This window comes from Camelus bactrianus, chromosome 1, assembly GCF_048773025.1.
Source record: "Camelus bactrianus isolate YW-2024 breed Bactrian camel chromosome 1, ASM4877302v1, whole genome shotgun sequence".
NCBI lineage: Eukaryota > Metazoa > Chordata > Mammalia > Artiodactyla > Camelidae > Camelus > Camelus bactrianus.
In genome coordinates this window covers 81,124,970-81,149,863 of record NC_133539.1, presented here as the reverse complement: position 1 = coordinate 81,149,863, position 24,894 = coordinate 81,124,970, and the positions used below count along the sequence as shown (strand labels likewise).

Here is a 24,894-nt window from a genome sequence, read left to right as displayed (position 1 = left end):
CAGCGAGCTTATTCCTTAGAGGGGGTGCCCAGCTCCATCCCTCTCATCTGCCAACCTCTCATGGAGAGCTGGGCTGCATTCTCAGACCAGCATTTGGTCCTAGACCACACTCTGCCTTGTTAACTGAATTCTTTAACTTCACAGCTTTCTCTCCCTCAGCTAACTCCTTTTCCAGAGGCAGAGAACTCCTTTTGTCTGACTCCACCATATCTAAGTGTGCACTGATGACTTGACTGTGCAAACACATGGCACTTAATAGACATGTTGACTGAATAAATGAATTAATGAGTCAATGAGTCTTGATAAGCTTCCTTTCAAATCAACTGGCTTTGTAGAGTCCATGCTGCCTGGGCATGCCAGGGATGAACGTCTGAGCATATCAGAAGAGACCACTGATCTAGCTCCATTTCTACCGCAACATCCAGTGAAACAGAGAAGGTGAACCAAGGGAGGTGTTTGTAGAGTGGACACGCAAAGCATCTCCCTGCCTCGCCAGGGTGGCAGGATTATAGTAGGTAAAACAGGGCTCTACGAAAAGGCTTTAGAAGATGTATGTATATGCAACACTGGGATAAAACATCCTTTGCTGATCATAAAAATACACAATTCGCAGCAATACCTTTTCAACAGATGCTTAATCAGCATCTACTAACTTTGATAAGTTGATCACCAAGTCCATTTTAATGCCATCTCAAATATTAAATTAGATTCTCTTATTTTTTTTATATCAAGGCTCCTATTTCATCTTACAGCATAGGTAATTCTTCCCTCCAAGTAGAATAAAATTAAACAGGTTCATAAAATATCCATTAACTTACATATGAATGCATATCTATCTGTGCCTCTAAGTTTAAATTAGTTGTCTCCCTTAGCCTGAGATGATGAAGTATTTGCTGTAGGTTTTTTTCTCAAGTGATTTATCTTTTTGATTGTTCTATTATTTGATGTATGGTTTGAAATGTCTACTTATTTCTCATATACACACACGTCTACTTACAGATAGTACAAAGTAATTGATTTAGGCATTTCACGTATATAATTATATTCACTAGAATCCATGTCTAAATTACATAAATCCACAACAGGGATGTCACAACCGACTGCTGCATCTTTACTTAAATGATGCTTTTGATGCTGATAGTCATGGCTTTGAACAAAAGGCAATGCCAAAGGTGGCCCATCTAAGCTCTGTCCCTGAGTGATCTCAAGATATCTGGGCTGGAGTTAGTAGAGGGAGCGGACTGAGTGACAATGGACTCCACCTCTGCTGATAACCAGCCAGATCACTCTGGACAAGTTTCACAGTCCCACTGGGTCTTCATTTTCTTTTTTGTAATTTGCATTGGACTGAATGTGGTAAAATTTTGTGACTCTATTAAGCAAATTCCTTGTTCTATTAAAAGAGCCTCTGAAAGGCATTTGGTTAATCAGGGACTAAAATTAGATTGAACTATAACTAGCTTCCTGGATGTTAAGTTTCAGCCACATTCCTGGTACTTAACTGGTTATCAGTCCCAGGTTTACTGTGTATCACGTTGCTAGGGTCACTTCAGAAGGAATTACAGGACAAGCCTCTCCTTGACTGGTGTTTTCTAAAGATATGCATTTAGTATATTTACACAATAATTTTAAAAGGAGGATAAATTGCATATATTTAAAATAGAAAATGTAATACTATACCTCTCCCCATCCAAAAAAAAAAAAGAGAGAATACAATACTGAATTTTGAAAGGTCTTTTCAGGTTTGCTTTGGAGTTGTCCTTACTGAAAAACCTGAAGCCAATATGCATTTGTTCCAATGAGAGTGGCTGCGCCCAGCAACACTTCATAAAAAGGAGAAGCCAAACTTACCTGCACGTTAGCATGCACAGACCCAGGCACTTGATATTTCAATTCATGGGCTGTTGTTTGAGATTTTGGAAGCAGAAAAGGATAAGAAAGGGACCGATATTTTGATTTCATAATCTAAAATAAAAACAGGTTAAAAAAAAAGATTCAAATGAAAAAATAGTTCCAGTCTTCCCTACTTTGTGATTAGTAAGAGAAATTCAGGTTCAATTGAAAAAGAAAAATGTCAACAGTGGGTGTTTCCAGGTGAAGAGGCAATAGATTATTTATTTTTGTTTTCTTTCTGTTTCCCAGAGGCAGAAAATTCCTTTTTTCCTTCTTTTATCCTTTGGAGTAAGCATTATTGCTTTGTATTTTTAAAGAAAGCATAAATATAACCTAGAGATACAGAAGTATACAATTGCAAAAATGGGATTATTTTATAAACTGAATTTTTACTATGCTGGAGATATCGTGCAAAAGCAAGATAGCACTATGTATCATTTTAAAATAACTTCATAGTAAAATGGCACGGAATAATCATAATTTGTTTAACAAATTGAGCATTTCAGTTGTTTCTAATTTTATTCGAATTATTAGAAACAATATCAAAATTAATTACTTATTAAATAACTTCTTTAGCTTTAAATACCTGAAATAGATTTTGAGTCAAATGTTACATACTTCGAAAAAAGAAACCCTTTTTTGTGTTGTACCGATTTATCCTCCCAGGAGCAGGATATAAGAGCATCAGAGATCCGAAACGCAACCGCAGGTATTTGCAGTGTTTTTATCTTTGTCAGTCCAGTAGGTTAAAAACACTATCCCTTTACTTATTCATTCATTCCCCTCTAAATTCTTGTTAAAAATATCTCCACTCTTTCTAAGAGCTCCCACTGTTTATAATGTTATGTAAATGAAAAATAAGGTGACCCTTTAAGTTGTTAATGCAACTAAATCTTTTTCCAAATTACCTCCAAATTATAAGGAGAAAATGCCTTATCACCATTAAAGAAAAATAAAATGGAACCTTAATAACACCTGGACAATAGGTACCTGACTATGAATGTTAGGTCAAACTCTTACAGATAATGAAGGCAGACTAAAGAAGACATGACCTGGAGAAAAGACAAATGGCTTCATCCCATCCTGCTTACTTTGCTCAGAACCACTTCTCAGAAGCCTGTACCAATATGAACTGAGGGCAGGGCCAGGACTGGAAGGACTTGAAGCTCCAGCCTTCTCACCTGAACAAGGCTCCCAGCCTCCACATTAGCCCAGTAGCCCTGCAAGTGCCTACCAGGCCAGGCCAGACGCTCAGCCAACGCTGAGCGTCCCAGACGTTAAACCACAGGCCATGAGAGTAGCATCCACCCCTCTGCCTTCTGAATTGTCTGTGGTGTGAACATTCAGGAACTTTTTTCTTCTTTTTCCCAGAGGCCCAGGCACTCTGACAACCAGGCACTCAAGAAGGGAAGAGGGGATATTCTCGTGTCCTCTTCTTGGCCTGTCTCTCTTCACATAGACTGAATCACAATAAAACCACCCATGTACCTTCGTGAAATTCCAGCGCTGGATGAAGTGACGCGCCACATCGCGAGCCGCCTTCCCGTGGACTGCAGAGGCGATGTCGTGCCATGGCATCCGGGGGGTGGAGTACCTGTCAATGAAATCTGCCCGGGTACACCAGGCAAGGAGTGTCACCAACTTCTGTGCCAGGGACCCGAGCCATCTGACCCCAGCTCTGACCCCAACTATGATACCTAAAAGAAAACCTGGTAATGTCCACTATGTGTGTATTTCTTGGCTCGGGTAGAACGATACCTTTATAGCCAAGAGAAACATAGATCTCACACTGAGGAACACAGTCCCCCATGTACCTCTCCCAAATATGTTTCCATTTCACTTAGTATTAGATAATCAGCTGGCAAGGCAGAGGTGAGTTGGTATAAATTATCTAAGGCTGTACTTGATGCTACATTTTTCTTTTTTATCCTGTTGAAATAACAGCAAGCTACACATGCAGTGCAATTTCTACTTCCTTTTAGATAGGTGAGTGCAGTAATAATCTGAAATGTGTTGTTTTAATGCTGGAAGATGCAGATGATAAGCAGAAAAGATGATCAAAGGAAGGGTACCATCTCTTGGAGAATTACAGATTATTACCCTGAAACATGTCTATATGAAAGCTGGAGATTTCAAACAAGTAAGCTCTATTTCATTTTCTTTCCTTACTACACATAGAAGGAAAAGCCCTTAAGTATATGACTGAATCGCAGGCTCCAGTGTTTGACCAAATATTCAGAATAAAATAAAGCAAAACAAAAGATACTAGATCATGCACATGCACACTTGTTCACATGCTGACGAGTAAAAGACAAAATGTAAGCAGCCGCCCACTACCCTGGTACTCACCAGCAAAAGGCTTATCCAGCTGAACCCAGTCTTTGAAGACAAAATTACAGTAGTCCTTTCCATGCCAGAATCTGGTTTCCCCGTGGAGCTCTCCCACTCCGGTCTGTAAACTCCGGATGGAGCCCGTGTCTGTAAATGCAGCAAGACCTACTCAGAGACTGAGGCGGGCCCTGGAAAGGGAAGCTCAACTCTCACTTATTAAACAGTAAGCCTCCTAACTAGGGCTCCGTGTGTCCATTCCATCTGAGGCTGTGGGCTGGTAAAGTTCTAAAACCCTCACAAGTTTATTATGACTTGGTGGTTGGGGCTACAACCAGGTTCATCACCGGACAATGAAATTAAACATTCTTATTCTCACCACCCACTAGATTTCTGGAAAAATGGATCGCAGGGCTAACTGTGAATAAAGAACCTGCTAGGAGAGACTGTGAGAGAGCAGTAAGGCCAGCCAGGCAGAGGAGAATGAAATGCAGAGGCCATGAAGAAGTCATGTCCTTCTCTTTCTCCAGACAACATGGGGCTCACCTAAAGTAGAACTCTTTGTCTTTTGCATCTCAAAAGGTAAGAACCTCAAATCTGCAGACAGCCCATGTTCCAGCCCTGGAATTGACCAGTTAAGTGACACTAAGCTTCATTTTTTGGAGACAGAAATCCTTTATATGCGAAAGGAAGAATTTGGCCCAAGTGACATCTAAGATCTTTTGGGTTCTAACATTCTGTATTTTTAAAGTCATAAATAACAATCCCAAAAAATATCACAACAACAGACAAAAGCTTAAGATCACAGGTGCAGAAGCAGCGATCTACTTCAGTGCTTCACAAAGAGCTTTGGCGGGAATATTTAACCTAAGGGGAAATCTGTAGACTTAAATCGTTTGTGTGTTTAAGATGACCACAAAGCAGGAAAACCAGAAGAACCACAAATCACAAAATGCAGCGCTTGGCACAACATAACAGATAGACATTGGATGCAAAAGTGTTTGTTGAATGAATAAATGGTACCACATGCAGGAACCAGTGAGAGTACTGGCCTGTCCCCACCCTACCCCCTACCCTGGCCACCACACTGCCCCAGATCTCTCTTTCCAAAATGCAGACTCCTTGCTTAAAAGCCTTCTAGGATGACCTACTGCCTATAGGGGTCAAATCCTAAGGGATTAGTGTACATAGGCAGCTTTTCTCAAACTGCTGCCAATCTCTCCTTCTGGTCGTTGTTCTCCGCACACAACCCAGGCCCCATGCACACCACATTTCTCACTGATTTTGACAGGCCTGGTCCATCATGTCTCTTTGCAGCTAGCACATTATTCCTTCTGCCTGGAATGTTCTTCTCTTCCTCTCGGTCTCATCTTATCAACCTTCAAGAGCCACATCAGCTGTCACCTGCCCTGGGGACACCTCCCAGGTCCTGGCAGAGAGAGGCAGCCCCTGGCACTGCTGCAGAACCATTAATAGCTGCACACCCCAGGGCCTCGGACTCTGTGACCCAACTGTGTAACTGTGTTCCCTCCCTGCCCTCCACTGACTCATCTACAAACTCGGGGCTGAGAAGTGTCTCCCCTCAGGGCCTGGTGCAGCTCCTGGCACTCAGCAGACTGTCCTTTAAGTATTTGCAGAGCAAACGTTTTTAAACTATCACCACACACACTATCTCAGAGTGAATAATTAACCTCCAAAGGTTACTGAAATTTTCTGTAAAAGAAAAATGCCTTAGGCTGCTAACGATTAACAAAACTTAGTAATGTTAAAGACAGAATTCTATTGATTTCTCACAGTGATTTGTTTTCCTGCTCTCTAAGCCTGAAAGGCCAAAGTACTGGTAGGTCTGTTTGCTCACCTATAGGCTCTTTATAATAAGCATGGCACTTTGTTTAAAAAAAGGAAAAGAAAAACCTTTTTAAAATAATAGTATCAAGGCAAGCAGTGTCGATTTGAAATTCTCCCTCTTGCAACATGATTTTGAGAGAAAAAAATCCTGAAGATGGCTGAGTGATTTTGAATTAAAATATATACTACAGAAATCTACCATGGTTACTAGTCACATTTCAAATGAGCTGATTTTAGTGCAGTTTTTCTACTTAAAAACCCACAGTGATCTTGCATGCACACTCTGAACTGACTTCTGTACGGCACCAGTAAGGTTCACTAGGAGCCCCATTCAGCATGGTCATTTGCATTCAAGTGAAACTGACATTGCAGAGAAGCAATCCAGCTCAAATCTTCAGGAAAGGAAGTCGCTAATTCAAGCAAGCATTCAGTTTCAAATTTCTAACAAAGAGTCACTCTATGCTTAATTTACATTTCAAGTCCTATAAGACAATGTAAGTTTAAGTCATTACATGACTTACATGTAGAGCTGTGCTTATTAAGCTTCCTTTATTATTCATAGTAGAACCTTACTTTTTTTCCTACACAAATTCACATGGCACTCCAATGTAAAACAGCACAAGTGGGGTTTTTCTGGTTGAAGTGCTACCAGTGGAGGTGAGAGGGTCCAGGGCCCTCAGCATTATCCGCAGAGCCCCCTGAGGTCCAAGGAATAGGCTTTGCAAAGCATTGCTCCAGAAGGACTCAACTATCCTCGGACTTTCCTTTGTAAGTAAATTCAGTTTTCATATTAAAAAAATTAAACTGGTAACTTAACGTAGTTAATGGAAAGAGTCCTCTCGGCTCCCACATCCCATATCCACTGTATCAGCAAATGCTGCCAGCCCCACCCAATAAATGTATTCAGTACTTGTCTGGTCACTACTTGCCACCAGGGTCTGCTCTGAAGAAAATGTAAGTCAGACCTTGTCTGTTCTCTGCTCAAGACCTTTTGATGACTTCCTTTTTCACTCAAAGTATAAACCACAATTCTGTATCTACCCCACCCTCCCCAGCCGTGCTCCTCTCATTCTCCCCCAGCCCCCCACCTAGGCCACACTCCTGGAACACACCAACCTCCTCCCCCCAAGCCTTTACACTTGCTACTCCTCCTGGCGGAATTCTCTCCCCACCCCAGATATGCCCTTAACTCATTCTTCTCTTCCTTTTGATCTCTGTGGAAAACTCCCCTCATTGGAAAAGCATTCTCTGACCCCATCCTATACAAAACAGTAGCTCCTCCCCCTACCCTTCCCCCACTCCCCCGTACTATTGTTCTCCATGATAATTCTCACTACCTGTTACACTGTGTTTGATGATCTATTTGTATATACAGTTTCCATCCTTACTCTCCAACTAGTTAACTGAACTTTATCTGTGTTGTTCACTCCATCCCTGGTACCTAGAACAGAGATTAGCATATTACAGGAGCTCAGTAAGTACCTATTTAACTAACAAACAAATCATACACATTTATTTCTGTACTTGCACTTACTGTTTTTAATGATTGTGCAATTCCATCAAGGGGATGAACTGCTCATTGTGTTCCTCACCATCTCCTACAATTGGATATTTAGATTGTTTACTTTTCTTTCTCTTTCTCTCTCTATCAATAGAAAACACATCCAGTGCAGGGATGAGGGTCTCCATCAACACCTGCAAACCACCCACATTGCTGTCCTCAAATCACCACTGGGGGAATCACCCCTCTTGGCCTGCCCCTGGCCTGAATCGCTTAATGTATTCTGTACCTAACTTGCATCTTCTTTCCCACTTGTTCCCAGTCCTGTTTTCAGCAAGACTAACACTCTGCCCCCTCAGCTTCATGTTCTGGCAACCTCATTCCTCCAACTCATCTTTAACTTCAGTCCTAATGCAGCAAAGCCGCACACCAGAATTACAAAGCAATACCTGGCCCTGTTTGCAACCCTTTAATGTCTGCCCCTGCATTTGCCTGTGGCCTGGCCTCTCTGGACTTCCCAGTTCCCTGTCTCAGGGCTATGAAGCTCTGTGGAGCACAGGAATTTACTGTGAGCTATCCCTGAATCCACACAGGCATCAGGTACCAGCTGTAAGCTAAATAGATAAAATGTCTCTCCATATACCTTCTTCTCCCTATTTTAATGTGTATCAATGTTTTTGTGATTTACATATGTGGTTGTATTTAACAGTTACACTGGATCTTTAGTTCACTATATTTAGTTAATCAATTTAAAACTTGCAGTGTCCCCAGACTGAGGAATGCTGGGAACCACTGCTTAAGGTAGAGCATAATATATCAGGGTTGTTAGCTCCTGACAGCCACAACTCACTCCCATCCAGCCGTGCTAGCTGGGCTCTCTCTCAGTCATCTCATAAACAGTACGTAGAACCGTGGGCTTGAGAATTTCGTCAAAAGGTCCTGAGGTAGTCATCTGCATTTCTGCTAAATCACAAGTCTGAATCATGATCTCTGGGAAGCTGACAAACTGGAACTTCGCTGGGCAAGTCCCTTATCATCTCTAACCCTGAGTTTCTCCATCTGCAAAGAGGAGATAACCCTATTACTACCAACACCACAAGTGCCTAGGGCAGGGAGGGGCAGCATCTGCACACAATTAACACTAGCTTACAATTTTACTACGGCTGCTATTTATCATGATAATTACTTGTCCCTTTATCTGATCTGAATTCCTCTTCATTCTCGCCACCATATTTTGGCCCTGATTAATTTATTGAGAACCTAGGTCTTACAGAAGCTTATCCGATGACCATTTCTAATATGTACGTGGCGTGAAAACTGTGCGAACAGAAAGCCAATCCAGAAACACACGCGCTCTGCTCATGCAGCACAAGCGGAAGCCTCGGGCGGTTCTGGCGCTGCGCACATCACTTACCCGTGTTAGGTCCAGTGAGCCCCTGCTCAGACTCACTGGAAGAGCGAAAGAGTCTCAAGTGAGGTTTTAAACCATGGATTAAATTCTGACGGCTCCTACAGTGATTACAATAACCTGGAGAAAGTTGAGAGTTCTTTTTTTACAAAGGAATACATAAATATGCCATGCTTCCTAAACTGGGAAGCAGGTTCCATCATTTTAAAAACTAGACAAGGCTATAAAATCAGTCACAGATTCTGTGCAGCAGAGAACTGCAGAGCTTTAAGACACATTTGAAAAGTACAGTGAATTTACAAAATGTAGAAAATCTGATGTTTGAGGATAAAAGCTGGATGTACTTCTGGACAGGAAGAGAAATGAAATTTCTTTTGTGAAAAGCTTACAATGTGCCCCTAATACTTTTCTTTTTCCTTCACACCTTGGCCTTGTTTTAGAAATGCTTAGGTAGCCTGCTACCACTGGAAGCCTGAATCGTGGTTGTTATCACTACTTAGGCGAAAAAGACAAGAAATCTGTTCTAAAAGGAGTCAAACAAAGCCCTGACATGGCACGAGACCGAAGAGGATGATATAGTGACCTTTCAGTACTGCTCATTGTTCAGTGTCCACTGTACAGGACAGATTCTGAAAACAGGCACACAGGGTCTGGCCCTGGAGGAACAGAGCGTAGCAGAGATCAGTTCCAGCAGAGACTTACTGGAGGCGCTGTCAATGCTGCTGATGCTGTCCACGTTGTGCAGGTGGTGCCTGTGCAGCTGCCGGTACAGGCTGAACTTGGAGAATTTTCCCGGCTTTCCTATTCCTTTCAGTTTTGAGTCCCTATCATCAACATTCTTCAGGACGGGCGGACTTTTATTAGATTCGTTTTTATCTTTGTGGCTTAAGGATTCCATAGACTCTGTTGTTTCAGCCTGAGAAAATTATTAAAAAAAAGAAAAGAAAGAAAAGAAAAGAAACTGCATAAGATACTGTGCAATGTGGTCCTTTAATTCCAGCTGAGCTGATATATAAAGCTTACACATGATGAAGGGTCCCCAACAGACACCCAAGAACGTGTGAGGTCAGCCACAGGGCAGTGGGTGATTCTTATGAGCTGTTTAAATACTCCAAAGGAATACCAGGCAGTCCATTACAGTTCTTCTTCCCCTGGGCCACATTCCTGAAATTTCATGCCAATTAACCTTTTTTGTCTCCAATACAATTCCATGAGTTCTATTCCCTGTTGAGTTACTGAGCTTATTCCTCTGATAAACATGAAGTAAGCGATACTTTTTCTGTCAATTATTTTCCTTGTTACCTTTTCACTAAGTCTCTATTTTCCCAGAATAGTCACCAACACATTCAGCAGTAAAATAAGATGGAGCCCATCAAAATTTTTAATGAGTGTATTGACATTCTGGCAACCATCTGAGTTGAAATAATAAGCATATGAATATAGGCACGTAGCTATTTCGGCAGCTCTTGATTTGACAGGTACTTTGAGAAGTTATTAACCTCCTGCTTTCAACAGAATTCCCTAAATGAGTTCAGACTGAACTGTCTTATGTTTGTATGTCTGTAAGAAGGAAGACTCCAAAAACTGTGGCAGCTACTTGTAATAAGTTTGCTTATTTAACTTCAAGTCCAATTTTGCCATGTATTTTTGTTTATGAACTTTTTTCCCCCAAGGAGGAAATACATCTTTAATTTCAATAGAAAACAAAAGAGCTGACCATGAGATAGCAAATGCTCTGCTGAATCTGTTTTTAATTCTTACCGGAGATGAAACTAAGACAAACAGATGTACAGGTACAGACTCACTCAGTGGTATTTGAAACCAGTCTATGTTGGACTCAATGTTCTCTGCCCTTCCAGGGATATGCCAGCTCTCAGTCAACCCATCAATCAATCAATCACGCTAGTAATACATCTTTATACAAACTGTGCAGGGCCTTAAGGTGAAATTTACTAACCGTGAGGGAGCCTGGAGACGGTCCCATGATGACGCGCTTCACGCTGCCGACGTCCGTGAGTCTGTGTTCATTGTCATCCCACCTTCCGTAGGCCAGATCGATTCCACCCAAAAAGGCCACTGACTGGTCGATGATGACAAGTTTCTCGTGATGAGCCCACAGATAGACGCTGGACGACACATGATCTGGGTGCCTCATCACCTTGAGAGGGAAAAAAACCGCATGTGGAATATGCTTTCTAAAATGTCTTTCATATCATAATAAAATAGGTCTGTTTACTCCCCTGAATAGCATTTTCTACAGTTCGAAAACTCAAATGTGCTTTCTAAACATTAAAGAAAATCTCCAAACTTTTAATTTTATCCCTAGTATTTAGCAGAGGAGGAACCCTCATTACTTTTAAAGACTCTTCTGCCCATCCAGGACCTTCCCACATCTGGGGACAGCTGCCATTTAACTTGAAGTCTGGCCACATATTTTAATAAAAGTCAGCTCAGTGGAATAGCAGATTCTCTTTCCCCCCAAAAGGATTACGTTATATGTGGTATTATTTTTAAAACACTATAACTTTTCAACAAACATCTATCCGTGACAAAAATTTTAATAAATATATTGATATTTTGGCAGTCATTGAGTTGAAGTAGTAACCATTTGGATATAGGGATACAGACGTTTTCACAGCTCTTGATTTATTTAAAGGTACTTTGAGAAGTTATTAACCTCCTGCTTTCAAATAGAATTCTCTCTAAATGACTCCAGACTGGCCTAGTCTATTTTTGTATGTCTTTAAAGTAGAAGCATTCCAAAAACTTTCGAGGCTACTTCATTTTTTAATAACATGTTTTTTAAAATAGTGGTAAAATACACAGAACATAAAATTTACCATAGTAATCATTTTTAAGTATACAACTCAGTGGTATTAAGTACGTTCATATTGTGCAACCATCACCACTATCCATCTCCAGAACTTTTCATTTTGTGAAAGTGAAATTCTGTACCCACTCAACTCCCCATTCCCTCCTCCCCCCAAACCCTGGCAAACACCATCTATTTTCTGTGTCCATGAATTTGACTACTCTAGGTATCTCATATAAATGGAATCATACAATATTTGTCTTTTTATGACTTATTTCACTTAGAATAATGTCTTCAAGGTTCATTTAGGTTTTATCATATGTCAGAATTTCCTTCCTTTTTAAGACTGAATCATATTCCACTGTATGTATACACCAATCCATTACTGAGAGTGTGACAGTAGAGTGTCCAACTATTACTATAGAACTGTTTTATTTCACCCTTCAATTCTGTCAGTGTTTCCTTTATATATTTGGATGGTCATTATTACATATATAATTGTTTGTAACTGCTATATTTTCTTTCTTGCTGCATTACACTTTTTATTAACATTTAATCTTTGTCTATTATAAACTTTTTTCATTTAAAGTCTCTTTTGTCCAATATTTGTATAGCCATTCCTGTTCTCTTTCTGTTACTATCTATGTGGAATATCTTTTTTTAACCAAGAGAAATATGTAATTGTCATATATTTTAAGCCTGCTGGAGATTTACTAATTCATTGTCTTGATGTACCTCAGTTATTGAGCAATATTTACTGATAGGCTTCAGATGTTCGGTAAAGTATCAAATAGCTTTTTTCAAATTGTTTATCATTTTAATTTACTATATTAGTACTTTATACAAAGTGCTATTAAGAAAAGCACTTTAAATCCTAGAAGAGCTCTCTTTGTTGCTATCAATGTTCAAGTGATGTCCTGGGGAGATCACATCTAAGAGGTTCCAAGATAATCTTAACAAGGAGTATGGAAACTTGACAGGGCTCTTGAATATTAAAACAGCTGTAGGAAGAATGTTCTTGGCTGAATTATCAGGGTAAAAGAAGCAGAAATGAGAACTCTGCTGACTCCATCAATATCAGAAGTATAAGAAAGTATAGTCATTTGTTTTATTTCTGAGAAGTTCACAATACTGTTTATTCAAAATATACATTAGGGAATTCTACAGATTACCACTGCTTCAAGCAAGACATATCTGAAAATCAACAGAATAACAAAGAACAAACCCTGTTGAGCAAGATGACCCGAATACCTTTATGTTGGGGTGTAGATGCATCAAAATCCTCTTGCTGTATTCACTGTTGATTCCAAGAGCAAGTTCCACCTCTTTGTAGAGCATAACGAAGATCCTCACCCCCTGTTGCTGTTACAGAAGAAAACATAGGGAGTAATAAGAATTTTTAGAGGTAGGTTATGATTTTTCTTTTTCTTCTTCCTTTCTGGGCATTGTACTTTCTAAAACTTTCCTCTATAAACAAGTATAACACAATTTTTAATGAAAAATACAATACAAGGAGGTGATATATAAGTGTATATTAAGACACAAATATAAAAAAAAATGTATCTCCTTTCTATTCTTTGACTTGTAATCCTGAGAATCCATATGGGACTAATTACAGCCAGAAAGTTGAAATTGCAGCCTCAAATACTAAAAGGGTCTGATATCAGATAGTCTTACACCTTTGAACGTCTCCAAACACTTGACATTGAGGAAAAATTTGGACCTGATTCGTGTTACAGGATTAGGGTTTTTTGTTTTTATTATACCAAAATTAGTTGAAAACACCGGGTTTTAAAAACTCCAATGCAATAAATTAGGCTACACATGCCTTAAATATTTCTGGGAGTATTTCCACAGAATTTTTCTTTACTAAAATTTATTTTAGTGGAAAAAAACATTTCTTAATCTTCAGAGGAGAATGTGTTGGTTCACACTCTTCACCCATAATTAAATCATCAATGTCTGTTTCACAACTGAAATGACTTCTTCAGAAGTCTGCTTCTCTAACATTAAAAACTCCCTGAGTTTTAGCAGCAGCACACAAATTAACATTGATCCATCCTTAGACCTTGGGTCTAAAAGGAAATAGACAAGGACATGGTGAAGGTCAAATTAAATAAAAAAATGCCTGGTAAACATTAACATGCTGTACAAATAACATTTATTATTAATATTAACCATCAAAAACATAATGTCCAACAGCTGGTAGTACAGAAAAGTACTAGTATTTTCTCTCCTAGTTCTGGGTGGTGGCAGAGTTTTAGCCTATGATAAATTGCCCCACACCTTAATGTCCCTTCCCTTCTCTCTGTCCTCTCATACAGTTCTCCCACCAATATCTCCAGGAAACACTATGTTATTTATCCCGACTTCTTGTCTTTTTTTTTTTTTTTTTTCGCTTTTTAGGTTTGCATCTTCAGTATTGCTGTGCTGTTTGCAACATCTTAATTTGCATTTCCTATTCCCAGCAGCTCTGAAATTATTTGGAAATACATTATATACATATTAGATACTATAGCTACACTTAGGCATTTAGTATCTTGGAGATTTAAGCAAGAAGTTTCCTGTAGTACTTTCTAGAGTATTAGATATACAGGCATATCTAATAAACTACAGTGACAAAGAATAATTTAGTTACAGTTTAAGTTTAATCCATGGTAATTAGATTTATAAGATACCAAATTTATAAGAACTGGGTTTTTGGCAATGCTATAAAAATGTGAAGTAACATATGAGTTAATATTTTAAGGTTGTAAGATAGAAAACCTTGGAATAAGTCAAATATACATACAATTCCCCCATGTTTCTCTCCCAATATTGGGAAGAATATTTTGGTCCCTAAATTCTTATAATAATTCATCACTTCAAAATACTAACTCTATCTTACTTGGTGTTAGTAATATCTGAAAAGTGTATACAGTTTTGAAGGGACACACTAGATTTACATTCTGGGCTGCATTAAGAAAATTAAATGAGTACTGGGAGAAGACCATTCTAGCTCTGAAAAAACTGGATTAAAGCATGTATTTTATTTCTCTGGTTAACAGCTGACTTTTGGAAGTGGCTTATTATTTATTATATTGCACACAACTATTATTATAATCAAGTACATAAATACAGACTTGATTAAAGAAATAGGAAGTAAAAGTGCAGGCAGGAAGTGGGCAGATTAATTTCTAATGATATGGCCAGTGAGTGCTCTAAATGAAAACCAGAACATTATTTTATTTTTTTGCCTCCATCATTCAGATCCACTTCACTCTGAGTATTTTAAGATTCAGCACTAAATAACAGTTACAAAAAAATAGCTTCCCATTGAATGATACAATATAAAGTTTAAAACCCTAAATTTTAACCTAAATTATAGAGCATTACACCTTACATCTTTCATCATGGTTCATTTGTTTTAAATGGATGAAATTCTGCTTCTTAGGCTTATGAGATTATTACCCATGAAGGACAGTAGTCGCATATTAGGAACTGGTCTGAATCTCACAATTTTCCATCTACCTGTATAACTAATGGATTTTGGAAATAATGGAGATGTTAATGCTAATGGATTATAGTATATCCTCCATCTACTAATAGCTGACATTTTCTTCTATACTGTATCTTTTCCCATTGAAATAGATTAACTCTAAAAGAAAGAGGGTATGCACTTTAAGTCTTTCCAGCTTAAGTAGAGATGACTAATAAGGAAGTAACTAAATATAAAAAGTTCATTTTTATATAGTCTGGTTTACAATTATTCACTAACATCGATACCCACAATAAGCAGTTAATTAGTGACAAGATTTTTGTGGTAATAAAGCAATAAAGTCCTCTTCTTCTGCTCAAGGTATTACACCACTACCATAAACTTTAAATTATAAAGGGCAAAGCAAAATACGTCCCTTGGGAATGAGAGCATTTGTTGGGTCATATAGTGCAGACTTATACAAAATTGAGAAATATTTGTGCAAAATGAAAGCCAAATTAGAAAAAAAAAAAAGGGTTAATTCTGTAATTAAACATTCTGATGTTAATTCTGTAATTTAAAAAATGCACTTTTGCGGGGCAGAGAATAGCTCATAGTGGTGGAGTGCATGCTTAGCATGCACCAGGTCCTAGGTTCAATCCCCAGTACCTCCTCCATAAATAAACAAATAAACCTAATTACTGAAAAAAAAAAATCTATAAATAAAACAAAATTAAAAATGCACTTTTGAGGCATCCAGTGTTTTACCAATGTCTTTTAGTGACCCTAGGGGAAATTATTTTTTGCTTAGAAGAGAAGTATTAATAGGGGAAGTAGGAAAGCAGATGGCCTGGACTTGACTGTTTCCTGGGTTTCTAGGCTTCGATGCCATGTTTCTTATCTCTGCTGAAGTCAACTAACCTGAAGTCCACAGAATAAACTTCACGACAACTGAGTTTCAAAAGGTAAAAGTTCTATCCTCTCTTCTAATTATTTTTTAATCCAGTAGAGCAGACAGAATACTAGAAGCAGTAGGAATGTTTAGGCCCTTTACACATACAAATGCAAATGAAGAAAATGAAAAATAAAAATTGTTCTAGAGTTGAAATCAAGAGACTGTTTCTGAGACAGCTTTTTCTCTGATTGCTGAAAGCACTGTGGTCCAAATATTTTCTAATGTAGGCAGATTTGTCCATTGGCTCAAGATAGCTTAGCTTAACATCTGCAGGATAACCACTAATTTTATCACCTGTCAAGGACTTTCCCAGGGAGGGTGCAATATTCCGGGAAAATGAAAAGTCAAAGATAAAAAGAAGTAATTTCCCCACCATTTAATTAAGTGCAGGCAGCATTGGGATGTAAGAGCACAAATGCTCATGCACCATTTTTTTAAAACCAGTTTTGTTTAAAGAACAGTCCTGAAGGTTGAAGATCCTTTCTCTCCCCAACCACGCCCTTCTAGCCCACCATTTTGATAAGATTCTCTTTTTTTTCTTGTGCAGAGATGAGATTATTCATCTCACTTGATGAAGCTGGACGTCTTTCCCTCCTATTGGTCACTGACTGCAGCTCTAGAATGTGCCTAGTGGTCTAGGGCAGAATGAAATGAATCTGACGACAACCTCCCCATTACTCCCCACCCCCGACCCAGAGAACCTAGGTTCTGTAAGTCTCCCGGATCTCCAGGATTCTGTACTTGAAGAACTTCTTGGTGCAAGTCTCATCAGCAATATTACGTATTCTAAAGTTAAAATATACAAATTCGGTTCAGGGATATAGGTACCATAACTATGATGCAACTCATCTCACCTCTTGGTGCAGTAAATGCAGAACTGTGAAAAACCCTGGGATGCTGATTTGAGCTGTAAACAGGCTTCCTCTCAATGCTGGCCAACACTATGTCAAATGATGACACTGCACATCAGAAGGCCAATGCAACAGGAAAATACCAACTTGGTTGTTACCAGAGAAACAAAATATTATATTTTCCCCCAAAAAACAATTATTAAGAGATATTTGACTATATGTTGGCTATAAGGCAGAGGCACTAAATTTCTCCCTCTAAATCCAAACACAACCACACTGAAGAAAAAAAATTCATTTTAATCAACCTCATGGACCTCCAGGACCGATTAATGCAAGAATAAGTGTTATTTTCAACCCAGTGAAGCTAGTGGCTTTCAGAAACTAAATTATTTATGTGAAGCAGTGTTTATGAGTCGATGAAATGTCAATTTGGAATGATATGAGCATTAAAAATTTATGACCAAAATAATAATATGGTGTAGCTGGATTAAGGAAGAGCAATTCTGCTAAATGTACCACTGAGAGATTAATATTTAATAGTATTACTATTTCCTTAGGAAATTTTAAAAATCTTCACACACAATTTAAAAACTGTAAGTTTCGGGAAGCAGATGAAATTGAAACAAAGGACCTTCTCAGGCAGTAACATTTACTCGGCTGTGCTGTTCAACTGGGACCTCACCAGAGTTCAGGGGCCATAAAAACAAAGAAAAGCCGTAACAGTGATACAAAAGGCAGCTGGATAGTACACTGAGGGGAATGAACAAACAGAGGCCAGTGAACATGTGAGGTGGAGGGCCAGGCTTGCAGGTTCCTCCTCCCAAGCCTGCCTCTGGCAATACTAGCTTTCTGGAGTTTACTCAGATGTCCCCTAGGCACCTCACACTCACGTGAGCTAGAATTTGGCTCTCTGATTCTGGGTTCGTCCCACTCCCTTTTAATTCCAGATGCACCTTCCCCATGTACCATTTTGATTGGATTGCTCTTCATCCATCACACATCCCACAGCAGTTCACCACTGTGTTGCATTAAGCCCAGACCACTGGCTTGGCTCACAAAGCCCCCACATCCCAGCTGCCTTTCCAGCTTGGACTCCCCTCCTACCTATGCTAACACATCAACCATGTCACCTTGCTGTGACTGACAAGGCCTTACCGATTCCTGCCTCCAGAATGTTTCCTCACCACATTTGTGAGCATACACTGCTTCAGTTATTTACTTTTTATGACAAAAAGAGCAAACTCAAGGCTCACTGAGAATCTACAGGGTCAATTTCACACTATTACCATGAACTGTCCCAAAACTGGAGCCAGAACATCACCAATTCTTAATCACCCTTCAGCATCAGCTTGACACCATCTGACTGAAACCATTCTCCGATGACTTTGTCTTTTGCTCAAATGACAGAATAATGAATAAAATGAAATGCTATGTTTGATCTCATCATTTATTATTCAATGACGAAATTTTATTACAATTTCTTGCCTATAACTTAACTGCCCATATACCTGATTAAAAAACAAAAAAATAAAGTTGCTAATATAATCCATGCTGTGAATTAGGTGAAAACATTTACAATTCAAGAGTAATAGGAAAAAAATCAGAACCAGATGAACTTGAACACAGTTAAAATATTCTACCTTTTGTCAAACTCTAAAGAAAAAGTTATGTGTATATGAAAGGCTTTGAAATAGAAAAGGCATTTCAGAGGCAATAAACATTTAAAAAATTACATCAGCATCTGTTTAGAAAGTACATACTGCTTTTCGTTTAAGAATGCAGTCCAATCTCCAGCGATTTCCTTCAACCACCGGGCGTTTCAGGAAGATTTCTGGACTCAACCTGAAATCATGAAACCAAGATTTCAAGAACCTAAAACTAAATATAACGTTCCAATGATATCATAGGAAGCAAAGGCAATTTTAGCCCCAATGCCATCCTCCTCCTCCACTGTGGCAGGTCACCCAGAGTTCTACTGCGAGTCCACGAACAACTTCATATGGGAACAAGAGCCTTTCCTTCTTCCTCTGATGAAATGAAGAGACAGGCACGCATGCACACACACACACACACAGAGGAAAAGCCGCTCTGGGATGGATGTTGCATGGGGGTGTGATGTCTAGACAGGTATAGCCATATTGAAATTCTAAGGGGAAAAGCAGAACCTTGAAATTACTACATCACCCTACCAACTCTCTGACTACCTAATTAAATGAGATAAATAAATCCTCAGTGTTTAAGGCACCTTTAATTGAGCATTCTAGCAACTCAGGCCCAAGTGTTCTAATTGACAAGTATGAACACTGACTTCCTATACCAAGGAGCAGTGCCCATGGGAACCTGGGGCTTTCTAAGCAAGGAAGAAGGCAGGCTTGCTGATAGATAAACTTTTTCCAGTGTGAGCATGGACCCCTACGCTCTTCTTCATGGTGCCATAGATGGCACAGTAGAGCAGCGTCACTTTTTCCCCTTAGGGTTGAGTTCAAAGTCATTGCCTGAGTTAAACTGGTAAGTGGTGTAACTCCTCTGTAATGGGGAAAACAAACGAAAAAGAAACAATAAAGAAAATTTCATCTGCTGAAATACTAGACCTGAAGGGGCAGGAGTAGACTGTGTAAGGAACAAAGCCTTACAGAATACTAGGGTGGAATATTCCATGGCCAGGCAGTCTTCTAAGCATGTGAAAAGAGTAGGGTTCTAAGGAGCTAAAGATATTAAAAGAAGTAATTTTATGCTCTATTTCATTCAGTTAAAGGAAAAAATCCCCAGAGATAAAGTATCCAAAGGAAACATATATGGGGTAAGATAAATAAGAAAACAGAGGAAAGGAGGGGTGTATACAATATAAATACTTATATATTTGGCTTAGAGTAGGAAACAATTCAAAGGTAATGTACGCCCAAACAAACAAAAAATGAAGCAATTGATAGGAAAAGATTTGAAATCTTTGAAAACAGATCTGTCTTAAATAGAACAGTATATTACTAGGCATTGCTAGTTCACTGAAAGTAGGACATATCAAACAACATATATATACACTTGCAATTTTTGATGTACACATTAATTTTGTGTTCAGTGGACTTCAGTTTGGGGGCCGCTTTTAAGTCTATACTCTGCAATTAAGTCTTTATCACCTTTAATCTAAAAGCACTATGTACTCTGAATGCAGAATACTCTACTAGATACTTTGAAGGATCTTAATCTAGCTCTCAAGTAGAACTTGATTTTGAGGATAATGCATAAAAAGATAAAAATACTGATAATCATGCTATAAACAAAGTTTAAACAATGGCAAGGAGAGAACAGCTATGACTCACAAGCATCATTATGTTAGGATCTTTACTAAGTAATGATTAGATAAACAAAACTTGAAAGAATTGTATAATACTACATTTCAATGAGTCTAGGACAGCAGTGACTGTAAGATGCATCAATACTGTGTGTACCACTAAGAAAGAAAAACAATGACAGCTACAGCTATGAGACGTTACTGAGTGTAAGGTGCATCTTGATTTCAGAGATGTTAAAGTAAATGCTCCTCTTAGAAGATTTTATAGCTTTAAGTGCTCATATAAGAAAGAAAAAGCTTAAAATCAATGATCAGAGCTTCTATCTTAAGAAGATAGGAAAAAGACTAAATTAAACCCAAAGTAAGAAGGATAGGAAAAACAGATAAGAGTGGAACTCAATGCAATGTAATACAGAAAAACAATAGAGAAAACTCAATAAAACCAAAATCTAGCCCTTTGAAAAGATTTTAAAAAATGACAAACCAGTTAAATTAAAAGAAAAAAAGAGAGTTTAACTATTTTAGATTCCTCATGTAAATGGGAAGAAACCGTTTGAGTAGGATAATATCAATCCTACTCAAAGTCTCTCAGGAAACGAGGAGGAAACACTAACTCATATAATGAGGCTAGCATTATCCTAATACCAAATCAAATAAGGACAATCAAAGAAAAGAAAAAATTAAGTACAATATCCCTAACAATTATAGAGGCAAAAATCTTTACCAAAACCTCATAATCTATAAAAAGGATAACAGATTATGACAAAGTGGGATTATTTCTAAGAACACAAGATTGGTTTAAAAATTGCAAATTAAATCAACGCAATTCAGCACATTAACAGGAAAAGAAAACCCAAAAAAATGATCATTTCAATAAATGCAGAAAAATGTTTTGACAAAATTCAATAAATACCCATTCACAGTAAAAAATTGTAAGTAGAAAGGAATTTCTTCAAATAGAAGGCACCTATTTAAAAAATCTACCTGAAGCATATAATCTAAGACTGAAAACTTTTCTCCTAAGACTGATAACAAGGCAAAGATGTCCTTTCTCATCACTTCTATTCAACACTTTATTGATGATGCTAGCCAATGCAAAAAAAAAAAAAAAAAAAAAGAAGAAGGAAAGAAAAGAAAAGAAAAGAAAAAAGGAAAAGAAGAAAAAAAAACAAAGCATAAGGATTATAAAGGAAAATGGTAAACTTCATTCACACATCACATGATCATCTATGGGGAAAATCCTAAGGCTTCTATAAAAAAGCTACTAGCACTGGGAAATGAATTAAGCAAGATTTCAGTAAATAAGATCAATATAAAAAATCAATTGCATTTCTGTATGCTGGCAGTGAAAGACTGGAACATGAATTTTTAAATGCCATACACAATAACAAAAACATGAGTTACTTAGTGATCAGTGCAAGGACCTGTATATGAAAAGTATAAAGAATAGCTGAGAAAATTTAAATAAGAACTAAAAAAAAAAAAAAAAAAGCAGAGATATATAGTGTTTATGAATTGGAAGACTCAATACTGAGGAAGAAGAACAAAATTTGACATACCGTCTAACCAGTGGTGATTTTACCATTTTTTCCCCTTTGATTCCTCAGCCTGGAAGGAGAAGCTGGAAAAGGGCATTGGCACAGGTAGAAAGAACTCCAGGAGGAATCCTCAAGTTCAGGCTTGAGGAGGAAGCGTGGGTTCTTCTGGGTGCTAGGGGTGGCAGGGAAGGGCGCAAAGGCATCAAAAACTCTGAGGGAGTGGAACTTTCCTCTCCAGCTGGAAGAGTTGTGGTTCCAAGAGGATAATATAAATATCTATTGCTTGGCTCTGGACACAAAGTGTCATTGCAGAAAGTGTTTGGCAGAGCAGGGTAAATAAAGCCACAACTTTCTAGTTAGAGGACTATAAAGGGAAGCCATAGACAACCCATGAGTAGTGGGTAGATCGTGGAGAGAGAGGAGCTCAGAAAAGCAACACTATAAAGTTGTTTATGAACTTCTAGCTCACTCCCAAGCTGCTCATGGATTTGATCTTAAACATTATACCAAAGAATCTGAGAATTGAAATAAGAAATAGACCACTGCCCAGTCTGGCTGCTAGGTGGAGTACCTAGGGGACAGATCTGAACAGCACTGCAAATGCTTTGAAAATAAAGTTGACATTAAAAACACACAGAAGAAAGCTAGCTGGAACATTCTGCATGAACCCAAATGAGCCAGTTTCCTGCTAAAACAAAAATACCAACATTCTCCAAAAGATTTAAATAAGACCTAGAGTCATAATATTAAAAATCTCCAGAATATAATAAAAAATTACTTGGCATACAAAGAATTAGAAAAGTCTCAACTTGCAGGAAAGTCATTCAACAAATATCAATGCCAAAATGACATAAATGTTGGAATTACTTAATGTAATTCTTTTCCAGATATTATAAAAATGTTTCAATAAGTAAGGGTAAACACTCTTAAAATGAATGGATAGACAAAAAGTCTCAGCAAAGAAATAAAGATATAAATGAGAACCAAAGAGAAATTTTCAAACTGAGAAATACAACTACAAAAAACAAACAAACTCTTACTGGATAGACTCAGTACCAGAACAGAGGTGACAAAGGAAAGAATCAGTGAACTTAAAGACAGATAAATTATCTAATTTGAATAACAAAGAGAAGAAAAGATTGGAAAAAAATGAACAGTCTCAGAGACCTGTGGGTCAATACTAAAAGACACTATTTGTGCAATCAGAGACTCAGAAAGAGGAGAAATAGGGAAATGCAGGGAAAAAAAATTGAAGAAGTAATGTATGAAAATTACTCAAATTTGATGAATGACATAAACCTACAGATTTAAGAAGCTTGATGAACCCCAAACAGAATAAACTCAAATACCATAATCAAACTGCTGAAAACTAAAGACAGAGGGAAAATGCTGAAAGCACTTAAAGGAAAAACAATGCATCATTTAGAGGGAAACAGTGATTCAAAATGAATGTGAACTTCTCATCAGAAAACACAGGCCAGAATGAAATGGAGCAACTTATAACTAGAATGGATAAAGATCTTCTACTATTTTGTAATAAGAAGACAATGCAAAAAAAAAAAGAGAAAAAAATGCGATTTGAACATATTTCCAAAAAAGCTAAACAAATATCCAAAAATCACAGGAAAATATGCTTAACGTGAAAAGATGTTGCTAAAGTAAATTAAAACCACAATGAGATACTGCTACATACCCTTTGGGATCACTAATGTTAAAAAATTAAATACACTAAAATACCTTGAGATAAATGAAAATGAAAACACGACCACACAAAATTTATGGGACGCAGCAAAGGCAGTGCTAAGAGGGAAGTTCATGGCAATACAGGCCTTCCTCAAAAAAGAACAATCTCAAATAAACAATCTAACCTATCAGCTAAAAGAATTAGAAAAAGAAGAGCAAAAACCCCCAAAAGTCAGCAGAAGGAAGGAAATAATAAAGATCAGGGAGGAAATACATAAAATAGAAATTAAAAAAACAATAGAAAAAAATCAATCAAACCAGAAGCTAGTTTTTTGAAAGAGTAAATAAAATCGACAAACCTCTGGCCAAACTCACAAAGAAGAAAAAGGAGAGAACACAAATAAGCAAAATAAGAAAGGAAAATGGAAAAATTACAACAAATAACATAGAAATACAGAATATCATATGAGAATATTATGAAAAACTATATGGAACCAAAATGGATAACCTAGAGGAGATGGACAAGTTTCTGGAAACATCCAGTCCACCAAGACTGAATCGAGAAGAAACTGACCACTTGAACAAACCAATCACTAGAAATGAAATCGAATTAGCAATAAAAAACCTCCCTACAAATAAAAGTCCAGGACCGGATGGCTACACCGGGGAATTCTACCAAACATACAAAGAAGAACTCATACCAGTCCTTCTCAAACTCTTCCAGAGACTGAAAAAGAGGGAATACTCCCAAACTCATTCTATGAAGCCACCATCACCCTGATACCAAAACCAGGCAATGACACTACCAAAAAAGAGAATTATAGGCCCATATCACTGATGAACATAGATGCAAAAATCCTCACCAAAATATTAGCAAATAGAATCCAACAGCACATAAAAAAGATTATACATCATGACCAAGTAGGGTTCATCCCAGGGACACAAGGGTGGTTCGACATACACAAATCAATCAATGTAATACATCACATCAACAAGAAAAAGGACAAAAACCACCTGATCATCTCAATAGATGCAGAAAAAGCATTTGATAAAATTCAACACACATTTATGATAAAAACTCTCACCAAAGTGGGTATAAAAGGAACATATTTCAACATAATAAAAGGTATATATGACAAACCTACAGCCAGCATAGTATTCAATGGTGAAAAACTCAAAAGCTTCCCACTAAAATCTGGGACAAGACAAGGCTGCCCACTATCACTACTCCTATTCAACATAGTCTTGGAAGTCCTAGCCACAGCAATCAGTCAAGAGAGAAATAAAAGGGATCCAAACTGGAAAAGAAGAGGTAAAAGTGTCACTATATG

The 24,894-nt window shown here is 37.9% G+C and overlaps 1 protein-coding gene across 8 annotated transcripts in view; it reads right to left on the bottom strand.

The window, feature by feature from the left end:
• PLD1 (phospholipase D1) overlaps positions 1-24,894 on the bottom strand; it is a 172,751-nt gene that overhangs the window by 51,787 nt on the left and 96,070 nt on the right. For 6 of the 8 annotated variants that reach the window (XM_074367899.1, XM_074367901.1, XM_045511248.2 and 3 more), the window contains 8 exons: positions 18,814-18,895; positions 13,042-13,152; positions 10,936-11,136; positions 9,681-9,894; positions 8,985-9,098; positions 4,243-4,371; positions 3,382-3,500; positions 1,852-1,965 (listed from right to left, as the gene is read on the bottom strand). In XM_074367899.1, the coding sequence (XP_074224000.1) occupies positions 1,852-1,965; positions 3,382-3,500; positions 4,243-4,371; positions 8,985-9,098; positions 9,681-9,894; positions 10,936-11,136; positions 13,042-13,152; positions 18,814-18,895 (1,084 nt within the window). The remainder of the gene's footprint in view (positions 1-1,851; positions 1,966-3,381; positions 3,501-4,242; positions 4,372-8,984; positions 9,099-9,680; positions 9,895-10,935; positions 11,137-13,041; positions 13,153-18,813; positions 18,896-24,894) is intronic. The other 2 variants (XM_074367900.1, XM_074367898.1) reach the window with 1 other exon arrangement.